Here is a 27,783-nt window from a genome sequence, read left to right as displayed (position 1 = left end):
ATAACCTGGCAGTCCCAATATAACTTCGTACCAGGGATAGCCCATAGAGACTGAAACAGCCCCTTTTGCTCTCTCATTGCATCGCAAATTTGAGCTGTCCTTTAGGGTGCTCTGGTGCAGTGTCCTTTAGGGTGCTCTGGTGCAGTGCCAGAATGCTAGATGCCACGTGTGATGGGCTGGGATTGGGGATCTGGTGACAGGGGCTGCTATTTTTGGCTTGACAGGCTGTTTGTGCCCTTCTTTGGCCTTCTGTTTGTATGTGCATGTGTGTGAGAGGAGAGGATAGTGGGATTATGGTACTTACAATCTAATTCAGTTATAGCCTTCTGTCACTGGGTTTGGACTGTAGTCATACAAGTCCTACTGTACAGCATTTACATTTTAGTCATTTAGGAGACACTCTTATCCAAAGAGACTTACAGGAGCAATTAGAGTTAAGTGCCTTGTTCAAATCTAATCAAACTTTATTTGCCACATGCGCTGACTACAACAAGTGTAGACTTTACCGTGAAATGCTTACTTACAAGCCCTTAACCGACAGCACAGCTCAAGAAGAAGAAAATATTTGACCAAGTAGGCTAAATTAAAAACGAATAATAAAAATGAACACAGTAAGAATAACAATAACGAGGCTATATACAGGGGGCACCAGTACCGAGTCAGTGTGCAGGGGTACAGGCTAGTAATCTGCACATGCAGGTGGGGTTGAAGTGACTATACATAGGTAACAAACATTTACATTACATTTACATTTACATTTAAGTCATTTAGCAGACGCTCTTATCCAGAGCGACTTACAAATTGGTGCGTTCACCTTAAGACATCCAGTGGAACAGCCACTTTACAATAGTGCATCTAAATCTAGTAAGGGGGGTGAGAAGGATTACTTTATCCTATCCTAGGTATTCCTGAAAGAGGTGGGGTTTCAGGTGTCTCCGGAAGGTGGTGATTGACTCCGCTGTCCTGGCGTCGTGAGGGAGTTTGTTCCACCATTGGGGGGCCAGAGCAGCGAACAGTTTTGACTGGGCTGCGCGGGAACTGTACTTCCTCAGTGGTAGGGAGGCGAGCAGGCCAGAGGTGGATGAACGCAGTGCCCTTGTTTGGGTGTAGGGCCTGATCAGAGCCTGGAGGTACTGAGGTGCCGTTCCCCTCACAGCTCCGTAGGCAAGCACCATGGTCTTGTAGCGGATGCGAGCTTCAACTGGAAGCCAGTGGAGAGAGCGGAGGAGTGGGGTGACGTGAGAGAACTTGGGAAGGTTGAACACCAGACGGGCTGCGGCGTTCTGGATGAGTTGTAGGGGTTTAATGGCACAGGCAGGGAGCCCAGCCAACAGCGAGTTGCAGTAATCCAGACGGGAGATGACAAGTGCCTGGATTAGGACCTGCGCCGCTTCCTGTGTGAGGCAGGGTCGTACTCTGCGGATGTTGTAGAGCATGAACCTACAGGAACGGGCCACCGCCTTGATGTTAGTTGAGAACGACAGGGTGTTGTCCAGGATCACGCCAAGGTTCTTAGCACTCTGGGAGGAGGACACAATGGAGTTGTCAACCGTGATGGCGAGATCATGGAACGGGCAGTCCTTCCCCGGGAGGAAGAGCAGCTCCGTCTTGCCGAGGTTCAGCTTGAGGTGGTGATCCGTCATCCACACTGATATGTCTGCCAGACATGCAGAGATGCGATTCGCCACCTGGTCATCAGAAGGGGGAAAGGAGAAGATTAATTGTGTGTCGTCTGCATAGCAATGATAGGAGAGACCATGTGAGGTTATGACAGAGCCAAGTGACTTGGTGTATAGCGAGAATAGGAGAGGGCCTAGAACAGAGCCCTGGGGGATGCCAGTGGTGAGAGCGCGTGGTGAGGAGACAGATTCTCGCCACGCCACCTGGTAGGAGCGACCTGTCAGGTAGGACGCAATCCAAGCGTGGGCCGCGCCGGGAGATGCCCAACTCGGAGAGGGTGGAGAGGAGGATCTGATGGTTCACAGTATCGAAGGCAGCCGATAGGTCTAGAAGGATGAGAGCAGAGGAGAGAGAGTTAGCTTTAGCAGTGCGGAGCGCCTCCGTGATACAGAGAAGAGCAGTCTCAGTTGAATGACTAGTCTTGAAACCTGACTGATTTGGATCAAGAAGGTCATTCTGAGAGAGATAGCGGGAGAGCTGGCCAAGGACGGCACGTTCAAGAGTTTTGGAGAGAAAAGAAAGAAGGGATACTGGTCTGTAGTTGTTGACATCGGAGGGATCGAGTGTAGGTTTTTTCAGAAGGGGTGCAACTCTCGCTCTCTTGAAGACGGAAGGGACGTAGCCAGCGGTCAGGGATGAGTTGATGAGCGAGGTGAGGTAAGGGAGAAGGTCTCCGGAAATGGTCTGGAGAAGAGAGGAGGGGATAGGGTCAAGCGGGCAGGTTGTTGGGCGGCCGGCCGTCACAAGACGCGAGATTTCATCTGGAGAGAGGGGAGAAAGAGGTCAGAGCACAGGGTAGGGCAGTGTGAGCAGAACCAGCGGTGTCGTTTGACTTAGCAAACGAGGATCGGATGTCGTTGACCTTCTTTTCAAAATGGTTGACGAAGTCATCTGCAGAGAGGGAGGAGGGGGAGGGGAGGAGGATTCAGGAGGGAGGAGAAGGTGGCAAAGAGCTTCCTAGGGTTAGAGGCAGATGCTTGGAATTTAGAGTGGTAGAAAGTGGCTTTAGCAGCAGAGACAGAAGAGGAAAATGTAGAGAGGAGGGAGTGAAAGGATGCCAGGTCCGCAGGGAGGCGAGTTTTCCTCCATTTCCGCTCGGCTGCCCGGAGCCCTGTTCTGTGAGCTCGCAATGAGTCGTCGAGCCACGGAGCGGGAGGGGAGGACCGAGCCGGCCTGGAGGATAGGGGACATAGAGAGTCAAAGGATGCAGAAAGGGAGGAGAGGAGGGTTGAGGAGGCAGAATCAGGAGATAGGTTGGAGAAGGTTTGAGCAGAGGGAAGAGATGATAGGATGGAAGAGGAGAGAGTAGCGGGGAGAGAGAGCGAAGGTTGGGACGGCGCGATACCATCCGAGTAGGGGCAGTGTGGGAAGTGTTGGATGAGAGCGAGAGGGAAAAGGATACAAGGTAGTGGTCGGAGACTTGGAGGGGAGTTGCAGTGAGGTTAGTGGAAGAACAGCATCTAGTAAAGATGAGGTCGAGCGTATTGCCTGCCTTGTGAGTAGGGGGAAGGTGAGAGGGTGAGGTCAAAAGAGGAGAGGAGTGGAAAGAAGGAGGCAGAGAGGAATGAGTCAAAGGTAGACGTGGGGAGGTTAAAGTCGCCCAGAACTGTGAGAGGTGAGCCGTCCTCAGGAAAGGAGCTTATCAAGGCATCAAGCTCATTGATGAACTCTCCGAGGGAACCTGGAGGGCGATAAATGATAAGGATGTTAAGCTTGAAAGGGCTGGTAACTGTGACAGCATGGAATTCAAAGGAGGCGATAGACAGATGGGTAAGGGGAGAAAGAGAGAATGACCACTTGGGAGAGATGAGGATCCCGGTGCCACCACCCCGCTGACCAGAAGCTCTCGGGGTGTGCGAGAACACGTGGGCGGACGAAGAGAGAGCAGTAGGAGTAGCAGTGTTATCTGTGGTGATCCATGTTTCCGTCAGTGCCAAGAAGTCGAGGGACTGGAGGGAGGCATAGGCTGAGATGAACTCTGCCTTGTTGGCCGCAGATCGGCAGTTCCAGAGGCTACCGGAGACCTGGAACTCCACGTGGGTCGTGCGTGCTGGGACCACCAGATTAGGGTGGCCGCGGCCACGCGGTGTGGAGCGTTTGTATGGTCTGTGCAGAGAGGAGAGAACAGGGATAGACAGACACATAGTTGACAGGCTACAGAAGAGGCTACGCTAATGCAAAGGAGATTGGAATGACAAGTGGACTACACGTCTCGAATGTTCAGAAAGTTAAGCTTACGTAGCAAGAATCTTATTGACTAAAATGATTAAAATGATACAGTACTGCTGAAGTAGGCTAGCTGGCAGTGGCTGCGTTGTTGACTTTGTAGGCTAGCTGGCAGTGGCTGCGTTGTTGGCACTACACTAATCAAGTCGTTCCGTTGAGTGTGATAGTTTCTACAGTGGTGCTATTCGGGGGCTAGCTGGCTAGCTAGCAGTGTTGATTACGTTACATTGCGTTAAAAGAACGACAATAGCTGGCTAGCTAACCTAGAAAATCGCTCTAGACTACACAATTATCTTTGATACAAAGACGGCTATGTAGCTAGCTACGATCAAACAAATCAAACCGTTGTACTGTAATGAAATGAAATGAAAATGTGATACTACCTGTGGAGCGAATGCGACAAACAGCAGTAGCAGCAGTGTACGGGGGGGGTCAATGTAAATTGTCCAGTGGCAATTTTGATGAATTGTTCAGTAGTCTAATTGCTTGGGGGTAGAAGCTGTTGAGGAGCCAGGCTGTGATGCAACCGGTCAGGATGCTCTCGATGGTGCAGTTGTAGAACCTTTTGAGGATCTGGGGGCCCGTGCAAAATCTTTTCAGTCTCCTGAGGGGGAAAAGGTTTTGTCGTGCCCTCTTCACAACTGTCTTGGTATGTTTGGACCATGATAGTTCGTTGGTGATGTGGACACCAAGGAACTTGAAACTCTCGACCCGCTCCACTACAGCCCCGTCGATGTTAATAGGGGTCCGGTCGCCATTTTCTGTAGTCCACGATCAGCTCCTTTGTCCTTTGTCTTGAACACATTGAGGGAGAGGTTGTTGTCCTGGCTCCACACCTCCACACCTCTCTATAGGCCGTCTCATCGTTGTCGGTGATCAGGCCTACCACTGTTGTGTCGTCAGCAAACTTAATGATGGTGTTGCAGTCGTGTTTGGCCATGGGTGAACAGGGAATACAGGAGGGGACTAAGTACACACCCCTGAGGGGCCTCATTGTTAAGGATCAGGATCAGCGTGGCAGACGTGATGTTGCCTACCCTTACCACCTGGGGGCGGCCCGTCAGGAAGTCAACGATCCAGTTGCAGAGGGAGCCTTCAAAGCGCTTCATGGCCACCGATGTGAGTGCCACGGGGTGGTAATCATTTAGGCAGGTTACCTTCACTTCCTTGGGCACAGGGACTATGGTGGTCTGCTTGAAACATGCAGGTATTACAGACTCAGGCAGGGAGAGGTTGAAAATGTCAGTGAAGACACTTGACAGTTGGTCCGCGCATGTTTTGAGTACACGTCCTGGTAGTCCGTCTGGCCCAGTGGCTTTGTGAATGTTGACCTGTTTAAAGGTTTTGTTCACATCGGCTACCGAGAGAGTTACCACACAGTCATCCAGAACAGCTGGTGCTCCCGTGCATGCTTCAGTGTTGCTTGCCTCGAAGCGAGTATAAAAGGCCTTTAGCTCGTCTGTTAGCCTCACGTCACTGGGCAGCTTGTGTCTGAGGTTTCCCTTTGTAGTCCATAATAGTTTTCAAGCCCTGCCACATCTGACGAGCGTCAGAGACGGTGTAGTAGGATTCAATCTTAATCCTGTATTGACGCTTTGCTTGTTTGATGGTTCATCTGAGGGCATAGCGGGATTTCTTATAAGCGATTAGTCTCCCGCTCCTTGAAAGAGGCAGCTGTAGCCTTTAGCTCGATGCGGATGTTGCCTGTAATCCATGGCTTCTGGCTGGGATATGTACATACAGTCACTATGGGGACGACATCATCAATGCACTTATTGATGAAGCCGATAACTGACTGAGGTGTTGTATTGCTCAATGCCATTGGATGAATCCCGGAACATATTCCAGTCTGTGCTAGCTAAACAGTCTTGTAGTGTATCAGGAGGATAGAATTGTGGTCAGATTTGCCAAATGGAGTGCGGGGGAGAGCTTTGTATGCATCTCTGTGTGTGGAGTAAAGGTGGTCTCTGATTTTTTTCCCTCTGGTTGCACATGTGACATGCTGGTAAAAATTTGGTAAAACTGATTTAAGTTTGCTTGCATTAAAGTCCCCGGCCACTAGGACATTTTCTTCTTTTCTTATGGCCTTATAGAGTTGGTTGAGAGCGGTCTTAGTGCCAGCTTTGCTTTGTGGTGGTAAATTGATGGCTATGAATAATACAGATGAGAACTGTATCTTGGTAGATAGTGCAGTCCACAGGTTATCATAAGGTACTCTACCTCAGGCGAGCAATGCCTTGAGACTTCTTTAATATTAGACATCGCGCACCAGCTGTTTCTGGCGAAAAGACACACACACACACCCCTCGTCTTACCAGAGGTAGCATCTCTGTTCTGCCGTTGCATGGAAAATCCCGCCAGCTGCATATTGTCTGTTTTTTCGTTCCGCCACGTCTCGGTGAAACATAAGATGTTACAGTTAATCTTAATAGTAGGTCATCAATTTTATTTTCTAACGATTGCACATTAGCAAGGAGAATGGAAGGCATTGGGAGTTTACTCGCTCGCCTCCAGCTTCTCAGAAGGATCCGCGATCTGTGTCCCCTTTTTCTTCACGCAAAAGGCGTGGATCTGGGCCTGTTCCAGTGAAAGCAAGATATCCTTCTCGTCGGACTTGTTAAAGGAAAAAGTTTCTTCCAGTTTGAGGTGAGTAATCCCTTTTCTGATGTCCAGAAGTTAAGAGATGGTAGCAGCAACATTATGTACAAAAAAAATAACAAAATTGCACAATTGGTTGGAAGAATGTAAAACGTCAGCCATGTTCTTCGGTGCCATCTTAGGAAGGGAACATCTACAGATTTTAAACCTAGCCGACATGGGGATTTGAACCAGCAACCTCTCGGTTATTATTATTATATATAGCGCTCTTAACCGCTAGGCTACCTGCCACCCCAATAATAAAATAGGTTTCCCACTCACCTGCTGCCTCAGGAGTACGTCGTCCCAGGTCTGCAGCTCTGGCACCCTGTGAGGGAACCCCAGGCCCTTCTCAAATGGCTGGGTGCCCCTGAAGTGCCCACGCAGGAGCTCAGAGTGCCCCATGTCCCGCACCGGCTGAAGCAAGGCCTCCTGGGACACACGGGACTGGCTGGGGTCCACATCCATGGCAGCGCGCACTGATGACATCATTGAGTCCATGGCCTGCCTGGGTTTTGTTGTCTGTGAACCCAACCAGGCCTGAGTGTGGTCAGTGACAGGTTGCCAACCTGGACCCGACTGCTCCTGCAGATAGGACAGTAAAGAGCCACCACCTCCGCCACTGCCTCTACTACCACTGCTGCCACCACTGGACCTAAGGAGGCAGAGGATGAGTGAGAAAAGAAGAAAGGAGGAGAGAGATGAAGAGAGGTGGAGAGAGAGGACAAGTGAGAGGAGAATAGACAAAGGAGTGAAAGGAGCAGAGAGAGGCCAATGTGTGTTAAATGTGTGTGTCAAACAAAAGCTGACTAATAGTCCTTCATAGACACTCTGTTACTAAAACGAAATATTGTATTATTAGGTTAGGAAACATGGCAACATTGAAGTGTCCTAAGGCTCAGTTGTCTCAGAGGTGAGTGTCTGGACTACCCCCTGTCTGGCAAGTGCTGTGTCCAGCTGAGCTGCAGACTGACTTAGGTCTGAGGACACACTCACCTGTCTCCATTACGATCAGCCACGCGGCTCAGACCGGGCGACTTGCTCAGCCGGGTGTACACTCGCTGCTGTTGTCCTGCAACAAGAGAAAGCCCTTCCTCTGAGCCTGTCCTTCCTCCTCTTCCTCCTTCAACTCCAGCTCCATCTCCACTTGCCAAGTTGCCTCTGACCGCTGCTGCCTCTGACTTCACGACTTTTGACCCTTGACCCTTCTCCAGACCATTAACGTTGTATAACATGGCGGCGATGGTGCCTCCGAACGAAGAAGGGGTGGCAGGGGTGGCTGTGCTGAACGAAGCAGGGGTGGCAGGGGTGGCGGTGCTGAACGAGTCAACAGCCCCCATCTCTGAGTTGTCTTCCACCAGCTCCATGGAGCCACTCAGCCCCCCTTCCTCTCCTCTAGCCCTACTGCCCGGCCGGCCCAGGCTCCCGTACGAGAGCCCCTGCAGCCCCTCCGAGTCGTCAGCATTGCTGCACTCCAGTGAGGAGTCCTCCACGGCCACTAGGGAGGGGCTGTTGCCCGAGGGCCACACCTGCACATCGGACATCTCCATGAGTGTGTCCTCCTCTGTGATGGCCATGGGAGCACACTCCAGACTGGAGACTTCCTGCCAGTAGGGCTCGTTACCCAGCGGGGAGGGCAGGCTGTACTGCATGGAAGGAGGGGAGAGCAGCTCCTCCTGTAATACCCCGTAACCTGGAGCGACACACAGAGAGGCACACTGACACGGGCCCCCCACCTTGCTTCGCCATGCCTCGCCCCCCACCTTGCCCCACCAGCCCCGGGAGGGTCCCCAGGGGGGGATGGGCAGCGATGGGGAGATGGCAGAGGGGGATTCCAGGGGGCAAGTGGAGAGAGGGGGAGAGGAAGGGCCCAGACAGTGGGAGCTGAAGAAGAGGTGCAAGGAGCTAAGGGTGAGGGAGCAAGGGGGGCTTCGGGGGAGGGGGTTGACAAACCAGATCAAGCCAGATCAGCCAGCACTGACAGTGAGAGCAGCAGCGGAGGCAGCAGCAGATACACAGCCAGAGCCAGACAGAGAGCCAGACAGAGAGCCAGACAGAGAGCCAGACAGAGAGACAGACAGAGAGCCAGACAGAGAGACAGACAGAGAGACAGACAGAGAGACAGACAGAGAGAGAGGTCTGCTGGTGGCTGGTGCTGCTCCGCTGTCTGCCACCTACAGGTAGAGGCACAGGAGTTACTGCCTCTGCCCCGAACCAACCTGGGGCTGGGACACACACCTGCCCGCCTGGGACACACACTTATACACACATACACATGCCATACACATGTCGATACACCCACAGACTTACCCACACACAACCTTTCCCATACACACACACACACACACACACACACAAAACCAGGCAAGTTAAATATTCTAGTCAGGCTGAACAGCATGCATGCAGGCATTCTCGTTATTCAACACACTCACACACACTTTCACCCACCCACCACCACAGACATTGCATTGCAAACCTTAGAAAAATAACACAACCACATACACAATACACAGAAATACACACAAAGACACACTCACACCACACATACACACACACATGGTGATATACAGTTTCATTTCTTATAGCTCACTGCAAGCATAGCTGCCCCAAACCTCATTTTTATTTCAACAGGGAATCTAACTTTGAGAATTTGCTACATATGACCCATGAACCTTTGACTCAAGTCACTCCAACAACATCTCTATTTGGAAAAAATAAATGTCTTGCCTGGTAGCATGAAGAGCTTTGACTTTTAAACATGCAGTGATGTGGTACAGTAAGCATGGTAGGTTCTCTTTAGATGCTAGAAAAACTATCTACTAGGAAACTGTCTGCAGGTGTACATGCAACCATCATGTTGACTGGACTATGAAACAGACCCAGATACAGCCAGCACAACAGACAGCATCTAAACAAGTGGACAGGGCCAAAGCTGCTTCCTGAGTCTGCTCTCTTCCACACTAACTCACATTTCACTATAGTGTACATAATAGCTGCTGTATGAGAAATGACCTGAGAGATAGCCAAGTAAATAACATGTCAAATTCAAGGTCAAGATGGCTATAGATACCACAAATAAAAAAACTTTAAAAACGATTGTGCAGTAGCTACTGTACGTATCTTCTAATACATTACCAAGAATGTATACTAATGAATACATATGACCATGAGTAACATAAAGATACAGTATTTTGAATCAGACACATAAACCCAGTAAAGAATGGATATATAGTCTATAAAGTGGTAGAAATGAATTGATGACATTCTGGCATGAACTGAGAGAAGTGTATAGATTTAGCAAGAGGTAGAAAAGACAGGGGAGATGTGGAGGGAGGGGTGAAGTGTATATTTGTGTCAGTGTGTGTGTGTGTGTGTCTGTGTGTGCGTGTGTGTGTTTGACTGCTTATGCGTGTGTGTGCGAGCGGGCGAAAGAACACTATGTGTGTGTGTGTATGCATGAGAGAGAGAGGTGCAACATGAGTCATTGTTGGCACTAAGTTATGCTGAATGTGCAGTGGGTATTAGTGACACCAGCTGGCCTCCTGGACCTCTCATCTCTCAGCCTTAAATGACAGCATAACCTCTCTGACATCCCACTCAGAAGGTCGGAGGACTGTGTGTACGTGGGTCATAAGTTAAACACATTAACGTTAGGGTGGCAGGTAGCTTAGCAGTTAAGTGCTTTGGGCCAGTTACCGAAAGGTTGCTGGTTCAAATGCCCGAGCTGACTAGGTGAAACGTCTGTTGATGTACCCTTTAGCAAGGCACTTAACCCTAGATGCTCTGGATAAGCGTGTCTGATAAATGACTAAAATATTAGTGGGGCACATAACAAGTATCCTTCAATATGCACCCTTCATAACAAGTATCCTTCAATATGCATCCTTCATAACAAGTATCCTTCAATATGCATCCTTCATAACAAGTATCCTTCAATATGAATCCTTCATAACAAGTATCCTTCAATATGAATCCTTCATAACAAGTATCCTTCAATATGCATCCTTCATAACAAGTATCCTTCAATATGCATCCTTCATAACAAGTATCCTTTGATATGCATCCTTCATAACAAGTATCCTTCAATATGAATCCTTCATAACAAGTATCCTTCAATATGCATCCTTCATAACAAGTATCCTTCAATATGCATCCTTCATAATCCTTCATAACAAGTATCCTTTGATATGCATCCTTCATAACAAGTATCCTTCAATATGAATCCTTCATAACAAGTATCCTTCAATATGAATCCTTCATAACAAGCATCCTTCAATATGCATCCTTCATAACAAGTATCCTTCAATTATGCATCCTTCATAACAAGTATCCTTCATAACAAGCATCCTTCAATATGCATCCTTCATAACAAGTATCCTTCAATTATGCATCCTTCATAACAAGTATCTTCATAACAAGTATCTTTCAATATGCATCCTTCATAACAAGTATCCTTCAATATGCATCCTTCATAACAAGTATCCTTCATAACAAGTATCTTTCAATATGCATCCTTCATAACAAGTATCCTTCAATATGCATCCTTCATAACAAGTATCCTTCATAACAAGTATCCTTCAATTATGCATCCTTCATAACAAGTATCCTTCATAACAAGCATCCTTCAATATGCATCCTTCATAACAAGTATCCTTCAATATGCATCCTTCATAACAAGTATCCTTCATAACAAGTATCCTTCAATTATGCATCCTTCATAACAAGTATCCTTCATAACAAGCATCCTTCAATATGCATCCTTCATAACAAGTATCCTTCAATTATGCATCCTTCATAACAAGTATCCTTCATAACAAGTATCCTTCAATATGAATCTTCATAACAAGTATCCTTCAATATGCATCCTTCATAACAAGTATCCTTCATAACAAGTATCCTTCAATATGAATCCTTCATAACAAGTATCCTTCAATATGCATCCTTCATAACAAGTATCCTTCAATATGCATCCTTCATAACAAGTATCCTTCAATATGCATAACACCGGTAGATAAAACCTCTTAACAGTTCCACCAGGTTTAAGACTTGATGAGCAGCTGATGAGCTTTCTTTATATGTGTATACATTACTCTTTAGCCAGTAGGGTGAGGATGATTCATGTCACATAAATATCATGGTATTTGTTTGGAATACCACCTTTTAAGGTTGTGTATGAATGATCTGAGCCCTTATGGTAGCTGACAATAGTGTCTCCTGGTGATCAATATGGTTCTACTGTACATGGCTTTTAGATTGTCTGTTTGTGTCTCTGACAATCTAAAAGACTATCTAACATCTGTGTGATTCTGTCATCCAGTCTTGTTGCCAGTCCTTCTCTCTCTCTATGTGTGTGTGTCTGTGGGTGGTATCACTCCCATGGTCAGTTGGATGGTGAGGTGGGGGGGGAGAGAGAGAGCGAGAGAGGAGGGCATGAGGGAGGGTGTTCGTGGGGAATGAACGTGGTGGCCTGGCCCTCCTGGTAGAAAAGACAAACACTGTAAATATTAACAAACTGGCTGAAGCTCACATACACAGAAAGAGAGTCACAATCACACACAGACTGGAAGAAGGGACACAGTGAAATATTCACATGAAGACACTGAAGACACTCATAAAAGACAACAATTTAAAACACAGACATGTATACACACAAATGCACTCACACACATACACACTCACACACCAACACTCCCTGCAAATATGAGATGTGTGACAGAGAAAGGGCATAGATACTACATCCCCTAATTCTGGAGAGACTCAAAGACACAGGACAAACACACATACACACAAACAACTGATCAACAACATGTCACAACAGTCATACATGAACAGAGTGGTCAAAACACACGGTTAAAACGGGTTCAGGACCTTTTTATCCCCACAGAGAATAATATACAGTAAAGGATGTAAACAGGCAGACTAAACAGTCGGGTCATTCCCCAGCATGCATGCCATGCAATATCAGTCTGATAGTAAAGCAGCTACAAGTTGCAGAGGCATAAACAGCTCCCAGACTACATCTCCCACAGGCCACTGCTTCTGACACATCCTCATTCCAATACTTCCATGCAAGCATATAGGAGGTGAACGACAAGAGTGGGTCTCATGCACATGCAGACAGGCAGGAGGGCAGGGAGGGAAACACAGAGAGGGAAGAGGACATTTGGAAGAGGACAAAAGAGAAAGAGGAAGAAAGACATGCACAGAGCAAAAGAGATAGGGAGAGGAGGAAGAGAGAGAGAGAGAGAGATGGACAGAGAGAGTGATGGAACAAGGGACACCTCCCTCTCCCGGGGGTGCTGAGCACACAGTGTGTGAGGAGGATTGGTCACAGAGCAGACGGTTAAAAAGGTGGAATTTTCAAGAGCACAAAAATAAAGAGTTATAAAAAAAAAACTGGTCTTCAAAATAAAGATGAGGGCCAGAGGTCAACATGAGGTCGGAGGGCATGAGTTCAGAGGTCGGAGAGGAGGAGTGAGAAGAAGGAAGAGTAGGGCGGCCAGGCTGCAGATAACATGTCCAGAGAAACACAAAGAGAGAGGGGACAGATAGTCAAAAGGAACAAGTACGGGGATCCCAGTGGGACACACAGTGCACCGAATGGAACGACCCCCGGTCTGAAGAGACTCATACAGCCCCATGCACACACAGGCAGAGAGCGTAACGTTACCCTTATAGAAGCCTAGCTGGATTCAGTTCAGGCCTCCCGAGCCTCACTAGTATGACTAAACGGAACTCATTGCTTTTACAGAGTTGCAAATCATGCGTCTTAGACTCAAGCCACTAGAGTTAAAAAAAAGGGGATTGAAAGTCAAAATCACTAAGAGCCAAATGTGATGAAAATAAGGAAAAGACAAGAACAGGTCAACTGAAAGCTTCAGTAAGAAGAATGTAGTTCTCCATCATTTCTACACTAAATGGTAGAATAAAAAAACATTTGTTTCCTATAGATACTCTGCCTGACAGTGCTGCATGCATCCTACCTGGGTTAAAAATACAATGTGGAATCTAATTGCGGTCTCCAGGCTTGGATTCCCACTTCAGAATCGATTGTAATTTTCAATTCATTTGATTGTAAAGGTTAATTAGGGGCCCAAGGGAGTTATCACCAAGGAAGTGAGCATCTTCCAGACTGACATTCAGTCAGAGAGTGAATCCTCATTCTGTACCATCCCCTGATGTCAAATACTGGCCTACCTACATTCTACATTCTCTGAAAAATCAGGAACAAACTTATCAGCCCTACTATCATTCATAACTCCAAAAGATAAATAATAGATCTCTTGAAAATCCTTGTTGTAATAAACATAAACAATACCATGTCTAGAGGTCAGGTTGGTATTGTCCCGTGAGAGTGTGACCACCTTGTTACACAGACAGCGTCAGAAGAAAGAGCTTTGGGAGGCAGACTGGACAGGTGTTAGATATCAGAGTCACTGCAGCTGTGATCTGACTGAGCATCTCCCGTTTGTCCCTTTGTCCATCATGGTCATATCTATGCATGAGTTACATCACCTGTTATTGCTCCAGTTTGCACTGAGGGGACCTGGCACCTGCTGTGATGACACATGAGATAGTGAGGCACAGAGCAGACTCAGAAGAGAGGCCACAGCACTCCAGTGATGGTCAGTCCAGTGCAGTGTTTTTTTTACACCAGTCCAGTGGTGAAACTGGAGTCAATCTGATGTATATCATGCATGTGTAAAATAGTAAACCATGAGTAAAAGTAGTCAACGTTTGAGAAATGACCCCTGGAAGCCAAGCCAACAGCAGTATGCTTGAAGGAAAGACTACAGGCTGAATTCATGTATGGAAATGCTTGTTTTTTTACAGACACATAATATCCTGCACGATATCTCACATGGCCTATGTAGGCAGATTGTGGTTTAAATCATGTTGGATAAAGATGAACATCATGAACTCATAGCCAAAATCGTACTTTATAGGATGCAATAACATAAACATGTCAAATACATAGATACGACACAGTAGTAACTTACGCACTGAATACAGATCTAACAAAATATACATTTGGCACGCATGAACAGAATCTCACGCTACACACCACACACAGCTGACTAACACAGCATTTCATACATTTGATCTATTTCTTTTTAAATCATCAACTTTCCTATTGCTAACAACTTCATCAAACACACATGAAAACAGATGTTTCTTGAGGTTCCAATTGATCTTTAAATACACTATATATATAAAAGTATGTGGACACCCTTTCATATTAGTAGATTCGGCTATTTCAGGCACACCAGTTGCTGACAGGTGTATAATATCGAGTACACAGCCCTGCAATCTCCATAGACAAACATTGGCAGTAGAATGGCATACTGAAGAGTTCAGTGACTTTCAACGTGCCACTGTCATAGAATGCCACCGTTCCAACAACTCAGTTCGTAAAATTTGTGCCCTGCTAGAGCTGCCCCGGTTAACTGTAAGTGCTGTTATTGTGAAGTGGAAACATCTAGGAGCAACAGCGGCTCAGCTGCGAAGTGATAGGCCACACAAACTCACAGAACGGGACCGGCGAGTGCTGATAGAAATGGCCTGTCCTCGGTTGCAACACTCACTACCGAGTTCCAAACTGCCTCTGGAAACAACGTCAGCACAAGAACTGTTCATCGAGAGCTTCATGAAATGGGTTTCCATGGCCGAGCAGCCGCACACAAGCCTAAGATCACCATGCGCAATGCCAAGCGTTGGGTAGAGTAATGTAAAGCTCACCGCCATTGTACTCTGGAGCAGTGAAAATGCGTTCTCTGCAGTGATGAATCACGCTCACCATCTGGCCGTCCAACGGACGAATCTGGGTTTGACGGATATCAGGAGAACGCCACCTGCCCGAATGCATAGTACCAACTGTAAAGTTTGGTGGAGGAGGAATAATGGTTGTTTTCATGGTTCGAGGTATGCCCCTTAGTTCCAGTGAAGGGAAATCTTAACGCTACAGCATACAATAACATTCTAGACAGTTCTGTGCTTCCAACTTTCTAGCAACAGTTTGGGAAAGGCCCTTTCCTGTTTCAGCATGACAATGCCCCGTGCACAAAGTGAGGTTCATACTGAAATGGTTTGTCGAGATCGGTGTGGTAGAACTTGCCTGAACACCTTTGGGATGAATTGGAACGATGATTACGAGCCAGGCCTAATCACCCAACATCAGTACCCGACCTCACTAATGCTCTTGCGCCATAATGTTCCAACATCTACTGAAAAGTCTTCCCAGAAGAGTGGAGGCTGTTATAGCACCAAAGGGTGGGGGGGGGGGGCGAGCAGGTGTCCACATACTTTTGTATGTCAAAGAATGATCTCTATTTTGATCTATACTCTTTTTGGCAGGCTCCGTTCATTTTGTTTAAATCGATATACCAGTTGCATCGGCCATTTCAGTGGAGAGAGAATCCTAAAATGTAGCTGGCACTATTAGACAAGGTTGTGATGCTGATTGCAGGCTCTACAGGTCATTGATACATTGTACTCAACCACAAACAAGAGAATGTATCTGAGTCAGGCTTTAGAGGAGCACCACAGAGGCAGTTGTTGTCTGAGTGTCTTGAGCCCTGGTCCAGGTTGCTGCGTTTCACATCTGTCGAAATCTCAAGTTTATGGCACTAGCATATAGGACAGCCTTTGACTGAGGATTGGGGCAGGAGGGTGATGGGGGCAGCAGAGGAGGAGGAGGAGGAGGAGAGAGAGAAGAACTGGTAGGGTATGGTGGTTGGGGGTGGGAGAGGGATGCGTGGGGATGAGGAGAAGCCTTACCATTCGTCAGGCTGGGGGAGATGTGGTCGCTCTCGTTGTGTCTGCGTCTGCTTGTTTCCCGGGCCTGTCTCCCATCAGGCTGTGGCCCCTGGCCCTCCAACATGTTTACTATGTCCATCCGGTCAATGCTCTTCAGAGCTGTGTACAAACTCTCCACTGTACATAGGAGCCACAAGAGAGAAAGAGAGACAGAGAAAGGGGGAGGAGAAAAGAATAGAGAGAGAATAGAGAGAAGACAGAGACAAGAGGCAGGAAAATGGGAAATGGACCGTTAAATAACAGACAAGGAAGTGGAAGATATTGTGAGGAGAATAAGGACATTGTTTACCAGTACCCTGACAGACCCTGGTTTGACCCAGAAAATGACAGTTAACACAACGTTAATACAAGGTACTGCATAGGGTAGACAAGTCTCTCATGCAAATCCAAGAGCCAGTGCAAGACTGTACGGGGGGTGAGTGGAGATGATGAATATAGGATAAGAGGATGCACAGGAAGGATTCACTGACCTATATGGGATCTCAGGTACTTACTATTGGCTCTCTTGCCCTCACAGGTGGCCCATAGGCTGAGCAGGGCAGAACTCTGCTCCAATAGGGAGTTAGGATTCTCCACACGGATCTTATTAATGTCATCTACACTGAACTGTAGCTCCCTCGCCAGCTCTGGAGAGACAAAGGTGGAGAGACAGAGGCAGGGAGGAGAGGAAAAGCAGCCGCAAGCCATTAAAACTGATACACAGACTCAGACGCCGACACAAGCACCAAACACAGGCACGAGACACAGACACTCATTCCACTCACTCACCAGCCCAGCTCAGTCCCAACTGTTCAGCTATCAGAGCCATCTTCAGCTCTGTCTTTTCCATGGCACTCATTGATGCTGCAGAAACCAGACCACAACTGATACTTTAACATGAGAAGTTAATGTACCGTTGTGATTATTACTGCATGAAGGGGCACATGGAATGTGAACATGTTCATGTGGGGTATGTCATTGTCTTATGTCAGGTAGCTTGACTGACTCATCTGCACTGATTGAGGGACGAGCGTCGTGTAGTAATGACGCCACCTGTCGGAAGACAATGGTGGTCTGTTTGGGGTATCATAGGGATGGGATGGGATGGCATGCACCTTTACCCATGGCAGGCTCATTCAGGGCACTGTATCTCTCTCGCAGGGCTAATGGGGTCAGAGTTCGCCTCCGATCTTCACTCCCAGCAGCCTGTCAATCGGACATAAGCAAAAGCCTCTGGAATATACAATTTGCCTCAGATCTCACAAGTTCCCAAAATTAAATATGCATGTGTGTATTAAAAAATAAAAGTGAAGTGCTTTTCAATGCACCCCAAAAGCATTTTTTAGGCCTACCTTGATACACAGAGGCATGGTAATATTGAGGTTGCACAGCACATGTTGGCTGTCTTCGTACTTGGTAGACTTCCGCAGGAAAGACAGGAATCCGGAGTGATCTTTGCTACTATCTCTCACCTTGGAGGAGAGAACGGAGCGAAACAGACAAGAGATATTTTCAGTGTGAGAGGGAGACCCAGGGAGGGACGGAGTAATGGAGAGAGGAAGGAAGACAGAGAGGGGGAGTTAAACACCTTGACAGAGACGGGGAGTCTATTGTCTCGGAAGGCCTGGAAGCTGAAACAGCGAGGCTGCTGGGTAGCCTTCCTCACTGGGACCAGGTTCCCAGAACACTCCAGGTGCAGCGGCATACCCTCCATCACCTGAGGGGGAGGACACTAACTTCAGACACGGTGGCCATGTCCGAATACCCATACCAGTGTACTACATACTTAAACTGTATACTATGCGCTCATTGTCACATACTATTTTGCACGTAGCGTTTAATAAAAAGTATGCAGTATGCCATGGCCGCAACGCAGTAGCGGCTCCTGACTGGCTGAGTAGGTGGGGTGGGGCCGAGTGCGGGTAGATTTTTCCAAATTCAATAGACATGCATCGCATTAACCAGCCTGATAATAACTAATTTCCAATTAGAATAAGTTATAGGCCTACTCAGGCTGGTTAGAGTCAGCCTATCACATTCAACCTATTCCGTAGTAGACCATATAGCCCATCTATCCTATTTAAAAGTACTGAAGACAGGAACAGATCATTTGGTTCCATTTCAACATATTTATTATTAGTGAAACCAAAGTACTGTAACATTTACAAATTCAATCAAATAGTCTAGTACACGCATGAAAACTTTTCAAACGTTCAAGTCAAAAGGCTATTGCACACTAAAACGTGGACAGTCGGGTGCATCGCACATTCAGAACCGCTGGACAGCAACGTAATGCACAAAACTAGATCAGAATGACTGCTAAATCTCCATCCATAAATTAAATAATGATATGAGTAGCCTAGCCTACAAAACTAAAACACTCCATATGTACAAATCAAAAGGCCTGATTAACATGACATCAATAACGCAACCACATCTCAAGTCCATGGTGCTGACACAGTCAGAAATCAAAAGGCCTGATTAACATGACATCAATAATGCAACCACATCTCAAGTCCATGGTGCTGACACAGTCAGAAATCAAAAGGCCTGATTAACATGACATCAATAACGCAACCACATCTCAAGTCCATGGTGCTGACACAGTCAGAAATCAAAAGGCCTGATTAACATGACATCAATAACGCAACCACATCTCAAGTCCATGGTGCTGACACAGTCAGAAATCAAAAGGCCTGATTAACATGACATCAATAACGCAACCACATCTCAAGTCCATGGTGCTGACACAGTCAGAAATCAAAAGGCCTGATTAACATGACATCAATAATGCAACCACATCTCAAGTCCATGGTGCTGACACAGTCAGAAATCAAAAGGCCTGATTAACATGACATCAATAACGCAACCACATCTCAAGTCCATGGTGCTGACACAGTCAGAAATCAAAAGGCCTGATTAACATGACATCAATAACGCAACCACATCTCAAGTCCATGGTGCTGACACAGTCAGAAATCATAAGGCCTGATTAACATGACATCAATAACGCAACCACATCTCAAGTCCATGGTGCTGACACAGTCAGAAATCAAAAGATGGTTTAGTATTTGCTGTAGTTTAAATGTGCTACACAATCTCAGAATTTCTCCCCTATGTGGAAGCTAGGTGAATTGCAACAGCGCTAGCCTGCAACAAATATCCCTCTCCCAGCAAATATCCCTCTCCCAGCAAATATCCCTCTCCCAACAAATATCCCTCTCCCAGCAAATATCCCTCTCCCCCTAAAGAGGGTAATGCGTACTGCCCAATACGTCACTGGGGCCAAGCTTCCTACCATCCAGGACCTCTATACTAGGTGGTGTCAGAGGAAGGCCCTAAAAATTGTCAAAGACTCAAGCCACCTTCCGGAACTCCAAGTCTGGATCCAAGAGGCTTCTAAACAGCTTCTACCCCAAGCCATAAGACTCCTGAACGTCTAATAAAATGGCTACCCAGACTATCTGCATTGCCCCCTCCCCCCCTCTTCTACACTACTGTTACTTTCTGTTATTATCTATGCATAGTCACTTTAATAACTCTACCTACATACTACCTCGACACCGGTGCCCCCGCACATTGACTCTGTACCGGTACACCCTGTATATAGCCTTGCTTTTGTTATTTTACTGCTGCTCTTTAATTATTTGTTACTTTTATCTATGACTTTTTAAAATGTATTTTCTTAAAACTGCATTGTTGTAAGTAAGCGTTTCACTGTAAGGTCTACACCTGTTGTGACAAATACCATTTGATTTGATTTGATCCCATTTCCCCGTAAAATGGCGGAGACTTGCGCTTGAGCCTTTTACTTTCGGTTTTGGTCCACCAATTTCAAACAGCAGTAAAAACGATATTTATTCTTTAAAAAAATATATAATTCTGTTTTCAAAGATTTAGCCAATGATGCAATACTCTTTATCATTAAAAGGAGAACAAAAACGACTTATCCTACATTTGAACACCACCGTAAAAGCTTCGGGATTTGGCATCTTCCCAATTAAGTAGCCTATGTTTATTGTTTGACTACTTGAAGAGAACTAGGGCCTATCACTTGAAGCCCACCTCTTCCAATGCATTGTGGAAAAGTGTGCATTGGATTATACTAGATGAAGAAGAGAAATGAGTATAACATCCTGGCACTTAAACTATACTGTATTTTTGAAATGTTGCATACTATTAAGCATTATTTTTTGCATACTCAAACATCCTACTATTTAGGACGCAAGTATGGGTATTTGGACACAGCCAATGGCTCCCTCCACTCACTTCACAGTGCCTCTTCAGATGAAGCTTCTAAGCAATGACATCATGGTGATAACCATCGATATAACCCCCTACACTGACCTCGATATCGCGACTGCGGGCCACCTCGCTGAAGTTCTCGTGTTGCTCCAGGGTTTTGTCCATCTTGTCATCAGTCATGCAGTAGCAGCGCAAACGGCCCTCTCGGACCTCGTTCATCTTGGCAAACACCACAAACTTGGCCATGTAGGGCACGGCTGAGAGCTCCCGGTACAGGAGGTTGGCGAAAGACATGGCCTCGGCTGTCCTGGGACAGTCAGCCAGCCAGAACCTGAGAAGAGACACCAGTGTGTAAGATATCTGGCAACCCTTAAGTTACGCATGACTAGATCCTTTGAGAAATGCAGGTGATTAGCATACCTAAAATGCCCAATACAGTCAAAAACATGATTTTGCAGTTTTATATACACTCATCGGCCAGTTTATTAGGTACAGTACCTCGTTCACAAAAATGGGTCGCTCCTATAGACAGTGAATCACGTGGCCATGGCTTGCTATATAAATCTGGCAGACAGGCATTGAGGCATTCAGTTACTGTTCGATTGAACGTTAGAATGGGCGAAACATGTGACCTAAGTGATTTTGAGCATGGTCTGATCATCGATGCCAGGCACACCAGATCCAGTATCTCAGAAATGACTGCCCTCCTGGGGGTTTCACGCTCGACAGTGTAGTGTTTACTGAGAATGGTGAGACAAACAAAAATAACATCCAGTTAGCTGCAGTCCTGTGGGTGAAAAGCAGCTTGTTGATGAGAGGTCGAAGGAGAATGGCAAGAATCATGGAAGCTAACAGGCGGGCCACAAACAGAGAAATAACGGCGCAGTACAACAGTGGTGTGCAGATCGGCATCTCGGAACCCCCAACTCGTCGATCCTTATCACGGATGGGCTACTGCAGCAGACGACCACACCGGGTTCCACTCCTATCAGCTAAAAAGAAGTAGAAGCGGCTCCAGTGGGCACACGATCACCAACACTGGACAATTGAGGAATAGAAGAACGTCGCCTGGAACATGACAGCGAGTTCAGTTTACTTGAGTGTCCTGGTCAGTCCCCAGACCTCAACCTAATAGAACATCTTCCGGGTGAGATGGAACGGCCTGTTCGCTACATGAATGTACCGCTGTCCAATGTGAAGCAACTGCCTGATGCCATCGCCTCAGCATGGACCAACAACCCTGTGGAACTTTTCAGACACCTTGTAGAATGCCCCAATGAATTCAGGCTGTTCTGGTGGCAAAGGGGAGTCTGACCCGGTACTAGATGGATGTACCTAATAAACTGGCATGTGAGTGTATGTTTCCACACTATGAGGTTGGAATAGTACTGTGAAATTGGGAAAATTATGATAATGCCCTTTTAGTGTAAGAGCTGTTTGAAAAGACCCCCTGAAATTTCTGCCTGTTTTGGTGGGATGGAGTTTTGAGCTGCTTGGTGACATCACCAGGTGGTAAATTAGTTAATAGACCAATTAGAAAGAGAGTTCCAAACCTCTCTGCCAATAACAGCTAGTTTTCAGTTTTCCCCTACCCACTCAGACCACTCCCAGACAGTCCTAGCTATATTCTAGCTTGAGAAATTGCTATTTGCTAAGAAGCTATCTTTGTGTCTTTTTTACCATTTTAATTGAAAACAATCACAATAAGGTGCTTCATTGTTACCGAAAACAAACGGCTGCATTTGACTGCTCTCCAGTGACAGAAAAAGCTGGATGGTGAGATTTAGGATGTGAACTTGAATGTCTGATGAACATGAATGCTAATGATTGAGTTGCTGCTGTATACTTACCGTGCTGACACATTGGTTGTGAAGTTGGCACAGTCTTTGCTATATATGAGCTTGGTGGTGCCTGTGATGTCCTCCCACTGGGCTGGGGCTGTGCCACCTGGGGAGAAGGAAGAGACATCAGTTACACCAATATATAAGGATGAGGAGAAAAAGGTATATTAAACATGCAAGCAGATTTTACTTCACCATATCACTCTGACACCCATTGTTATGGTGCAGAGAATCAACAGTTACTGTTTATAGCCATGGCATTGCATATTCTCTGGCTTGCAGACCTACATAAATCTGGATTTTCCCATCTCACAGCTGAGAGACTTTGAATCACTATGTTCAATGAATTTCCTTCTGTCTATGAGGTGACCATGCGGTCCAACTCAAAGTTGACTCTAAATAGAGGGAAACTATTAAACTATTCCACTGTGCCATTAGTCCACTGTAAGGCCTCAGTCAGGTTTGCGTGTGAAAGTGTTGGCGTACCGATGACACTGCAGAGCAGGCGCAGGCTGGTGGTGTCCCCCTCCCCAGAGTCCCGGGGGCTCTCTCTCCAGGAGGGGGGTAGGGGGATGCACAGGCCGATGGGCCGGTGGAACTTGCGTCGCCGTGGCTCCACAGTCACCACAGGGCTGAAGGTTGCCTGGTTACCCAGCAGCTTGGCAACCAGCTCGTCTGGGACTGGTTGGGCCTGAGGTTGGAGGGGAGAGGATGTGTGGAGGGAGAGACAACGATGTGGTGGAGGAGTGTGGAGAAGACAGAGAGGAAGGCACAGAGAGAAAGAGGGAGAGAAATTGACACAAAGGTAGACAGACAGATAGCAATGTAGAGCGAAAGAGTAGGAGAAAAGAAGACAGTAGAGATAATAGGATGTATGTGATGATGTAACAGATGACAATGTACAGGTAAATAAATCAAATGGAAGAAATGAAGGATGAAGAGAAAGAGAGAGAAGTCTATGGTCAACAAAATGCTATTTGAATCTACACCAAAACATACAAACAATTTGAAAAGACACTTTGCGTTTATTTTTTGTTGTCAGTGTTTATTGTAAAAATGTGAAACAAATATTAACATTTAAAAATCTATATTCACAAAAAAAATCATAAACCTTTAGACATTAATGCAAACAGATTTGAAAGAAAAAGACGTTGTTTAACCCAGTCAAAGTATAGAATACATCTCACAATTCAAGCATTCATGCACAGATTTCCTCATTCACTTGCTTCATGTGATGAATATGAAATCAAATAAATGGTCTCCCTCGCTACACATTCAAGTTAACTGTCTCACTTTGTACAGCCTTTGAGAAGGTTAGCGTATCTGCTAGAGTAAAGCTATCACCGGGTTATGAGGCTATAAGGTTCTACAGGCTGCAGGTAACACAGCGGATGCACCAAAGCAGCAGGGGAGAAGGAAGGTCCATGGATGGTGGAATTAAATCAAATCAAACTTGATTTGTCACTTGCGCCGAATACAAGTCTAAACCTTACCGTGAAATGCATCCTGGGCCATGTTCACTGTAACATATTTCTCTCTAAAAATGAGGCTACTTATGTAGGCCAATATGGAGGTGTATCCATGGCAAGGGCTAAAACCCCTCAACACACAGGTATGAAACCAAATCCAAACCACTCTCCACTCCGATCATAGCAGGCATGCTGCTAAAGAACACTCACTTTCAACAAAGTCCCTCTGCATTGTCTAACCATGACTATAGCTATTGAATGTCACCACAGTAGTGAATGATGCATTAAGCTTTAGGACACTGGCATGCTCATTTGCAAACATTGGTGACTCGAAGATGCACTTTCAAAACAGCCTCATATAAACTTGAAGGTTAAAATGCCCATAGTCAAGTGACTGTACTACGTGTATGTACATAGTACATCTCAGTGTTCGTGTGTAGCACACAGAAAAAAGACACAAATATGCAAATGTTCAACCTCTTGGCAAGGCAAAAATTATTTTAAAGGTGCTGATCAAATTCAAACCAAATCCACATAGCATGCATATAGCATTCTTGGTGATACAGGCAGGCACTAACGATACTGTCTTCCTCCTCCTTCTTCCTCCTCATCCTCCCATCTCACCTGCAGGCCCAGGCGGACTCGCTTGGTGACCGCTGTCTCAGGGAACGAAGCCTGGACCAACGGTACCAGTTTACTGGTCAGCTGACCCCCCTCTGGGCCAATCAGATCGCTCTCCTGCTGGACGCGCGACACCACAGCAAAGTAGAGGGGGAAGTCAGTGGAGATGATTCGTCGGATACGCTTCTTCCCAAGCTCCTCCTGGCTCTCCAGCTCTAAAGGAATAAGCAAGCAGACCGTAGCGGTCAATGAGAGTGGGTATTACTCTTACAGTACTGATAAGAAAGCAATGATGAACACCAAACAGCCTGTTATCAGTGACCGTAATCAGGTCTGACTGAGTTAGTAGGACTTCTCATTTGACTACCTTCATCCATCCCATTGAGGATAGTCTCTAGCACATCGTCGCCATAGCGATTGCGGTGTTCCTTCCAGACAGAGCCATTCTCACTCCTCAGCACCACCAGCTCCCGGTCCCCTCGACCCAGAGCAGCAAAGTGAGGGATCTCCACGATCACAGGCCTGAAAGACACACAAAGCCACAGAGACAATAAGCTCATCATGTAATTAGTGGATACCCTCACCGAATGGTGAACACAGTTTTAGAATGAGATGTTTTTTCCTGATCTCATAATGTCCTCCCTTCAATACTCTACAGTGTAGGTTTAGTCCTCACCCTAGGAACTGCATGCTGGCTGGGCCCAGTGATATGATACGGCTGGCTAAGCCCTCTCCCTCCACCAGGGGGGGAGGAGTGGTGAGTTTCTGGGGCTTGACCAGACGACAGGTGATCCGTGTGGGGGCGGCACAGGTCCGTGGAGGGATGATGACACGCAGGCCGTTATGTCTGCTGCCTCGCATCGAGCCGCCCCGAGCATCCACCATGAAACTCACCAGGAACCTGACAAGACAAGCGTCCCCACATCATTAGACAGCTTACCAATGTTTCTATTTCCGCTCTTGGATAAGGTTGCAAAGGGAGGGTGTATTACTGTAAACATTCTACATTTACCAGTAAATTACCAGAATTTTGGTAGATTTCAAGGATTTTATGTAATCTATCATAAGACATCTAGTGGCCCTTTTGGGTACTTCATATTATCACAGGTGTCTGTAATTATCTCTGGTCCTCTGTGTGGCCTTATGTAAAATATATTAAATAATTAAACAAGATGATAAAAAATACACAGTAGCAGTCAAAAGTTTGGACACACCTACTCATTCAAGGGTTGTTCTTTATTTTTACTATGTTCTACAATGTAGAATAATAGAATAATAGTGAAGACGTAAACATTAGTAAATAACACATAACACACATCAAAATATAGTTTCGATTTTAGATTCTTTAAAGTAGCCACCGTTTGCCTTGATGACAGTTTTGCACACTCTTGACATTCTCTCAGCCAGCTTCAATGATTTTCCAACAGTCTTGAAGGAGTTCCCACACATGCTGAGCACTTGTTGGCTGCTTTTTCTTCACTCTACGGTCCGACTCATCCCAAACCATCTCAATTGGGTTGAGGTCAGGTGATTGTGGAGGCCAGGTCATCTGATGCAGCACTCCATCACTCTCCTTCTTGGTCAAATAGCTCTTACACAGCCTGGAGGTGCGTTGGGTCATTGTCCAGTTGGAAAATAAATGGTTTTGTTGGAACCAAAAATCTAAATTTTGGACTCATCAGACCAAAGGACAGATTTCCACCGGTCTAATGTCCATTGCTCGTGTTTCTTGGCCAAAGCAAGTCTCTTCTTCTTATTGGCTTCCTTTTAGTAGTGGTTTCTTTGCAGCAATTTGACCATAAAGGCCTGTTTCATGCAGTCTCCTCTGAACAGTTGATGTTGAGATGTGTCTGTTACTTGAACTCTGTGAAGCATTTATTTGTGCTGCAATTTCTGAGGTTGGTAACTCTAATGAACTTATCCTCTGCAGCAGAGGTAACTCTGAGTCTTCCTTTCCTGTGGCGGTCCTCATGAGAGCCAGTTTCATCATAGCGCTTGATGGTTTTTGCGGCTGCACTTGAAGGAACTTTCAAAGTTCTTGACATTTTCTGGATTGATTGACCTTCATGTCTTAAAGTAATGATGGACTGTCGTTTCTCTTTACTAATTTGAGCTGTTCTTGCCATGATATGGACTTGGTATTTGACCAAATAGGGCTATATTCTGTATACCACCCCTACCTTGTCACAACACGACTGATTGGCTCAAACGCATTAAGACGGTAAGAAATTCCACAAATTAACTTTTAACAAGACACACCTGTTAATTTAAACGCATTCCAGGTGACTACCTCATGAAGCTGGTTGAGAAAATGCAAGAGTGTGCAAAGCTGTCATCCAGGCAAAGGGTGGCTACTTTGAAGAATCTCAAATATAAACTATATTTTGATAGGTTTAACATTTTTTGGGTTATTTCATGATTCCATATGTGTGATTTCATAGTTTTGATGTCTTCACTATTATTCTACGATGTAGAAAATAGTCAAAATAAAGAAAAACACTTGAATGAGTAGGTGTGTCCAAACTTGACTTGTATTGTGTATACTATTTATACAATGACAAACCTGTAAACCATTATCCTAAATATATACCAACAACTTAGTAAACACCAATGTTTAATATGGGGGTTAAAGTATGAAATATTGATTTCTATATATATATATATATATATTTTTTTTACTATGTCAATATGTATTTTTTGCAATGTTTTGGCATCAAACTGGTGGCAGTTGTGAAAAAAGTCAATAGCTGAACGAGTTGCAGAGGTTATAGACAACAATTCCAGTGTTGATTAGATACAATACATATATATATTTATTTTTGTTGTATTTTATCTCCCCAAATTCGTGATATCCAATTGCAATCCAATTTTGATCTTGAGAGCTTGGGAGACGGTCGGTCGAGTCATGTGTCCTCCGAAACATGACCCGCTAAACCGCTCTTCTTAACACCCGCCTGCTTAACCCGGAACCCAGCTGCACCATTGTGCTGGAGCAAACACCATTCAACTGACGACCGAAGTCTAGACCACAATGAGACAAGTAAAGCCCCACCGGCCAAACCCTCCCCTAACCCGGACGATGCTGGGCCAAACCCTCCCCTAACCCGGACGACGCTGGGCCAAACCCTCCCCAAACCCCGACGACGCTGGGCCAATTGTGGGACTCCCAGTCACGGCGGGTCGTGACAGCCTGGGATCGAATCCGGATGTGTAGTGACGCCTCAAGCACTGTGATGCACTCGGGAGGCCTGATTAGATACTTTTATAAT

General features: G+C 46.0%; 1 protein-coding gene across 1 annotated transcript in view; it reads right to left on the bottom strand.

The window, feature by feature from the left end:
• The window catches only part of LOC115111645 (ankyrin-1-like), a 75,963-nt gene that overhangs the window by 10,009 nt on the left and 38,171 nt on the right, over nucleotides 1-27,783 (bottom strand). Inside the window, exons 27-40 of the mRNA XM_065011588.1 lie at nucleotides 25,191-25,415; nucleotides 24,882-25,036; nucleotides 24,518-24,729; nucleotides 22,911-23,115; nucleotides 22,434-22,530; nucleotides 20,686-20,914; nucleotides 17,927-18,055; nucleotides 17,691-17,810; nucleotides 17,460-17,544; nucleotides 17,128-17,202; nucleotides 16,854-16,985; nucleotides 16,321-16,476; nucleotides 7,540-8,236; nucleotides 6,826-7,198 (exon numbers count right to left, since the gene is read on the bottom strand). Coding sequence (XP_064867660.1) covers nucleotides 6,826-7,198; nucleotides 7,540-8,236; nucleotides 16,321-16,476; nucleotides 16,854-16,985; nucleotides 17,128-17,202; nucleotides 17,460-17,544; nucleotides 17,691-17,810; nucleotides 17,927-18,055; nucleotides 20,686-20,914; nucleotides 22,434-22,530; nucleotides 22,911-23,115; nucleotides 24,518-24,729; nucleotides 24,882-25,036; nucleotides 25,191-25,415 — 2,890 coding nt within the window. The remainder of the gene's footprint in view (nucleotides 1-6,825; nucleotides 7,199-7,539; nucleotides 8,237-16,320; nucleotides 16,477-16,853; nucleotides 16,986-17,127; nucleotides 17,203-17,459; nucleotides 17,545-17,690; nucleotides 17,811-17,926; nucleotides 18,056-20,685; nucleotides 20,915-22,433; nucleotides 22,531-22,910; nucleotides 23,116-24,517; nucleotides 24,730-24,881; nucleotides 25,037-25,190; nucleotides 25,416-27,783) is intronic.

This window comes from Oncorhynchus nerka, linkage group LG27 (assembly GCF_034236695.1).
Source record: "Oncorhynchus nerka isolate Pitt River linkage group LG27, Oner_Uvic_2.0, whole genome shotgun sequence".
Lineage (NCBI taxonomy): Eukaryota > Metazoa > Chordata > Actinopteri > Salmoniformes > Salmonidae > Oncorhynchus > Oncorhynchus nerka.
This window is presented reverse-complemented; position numbering and strand designations above follow the sequence as displayed.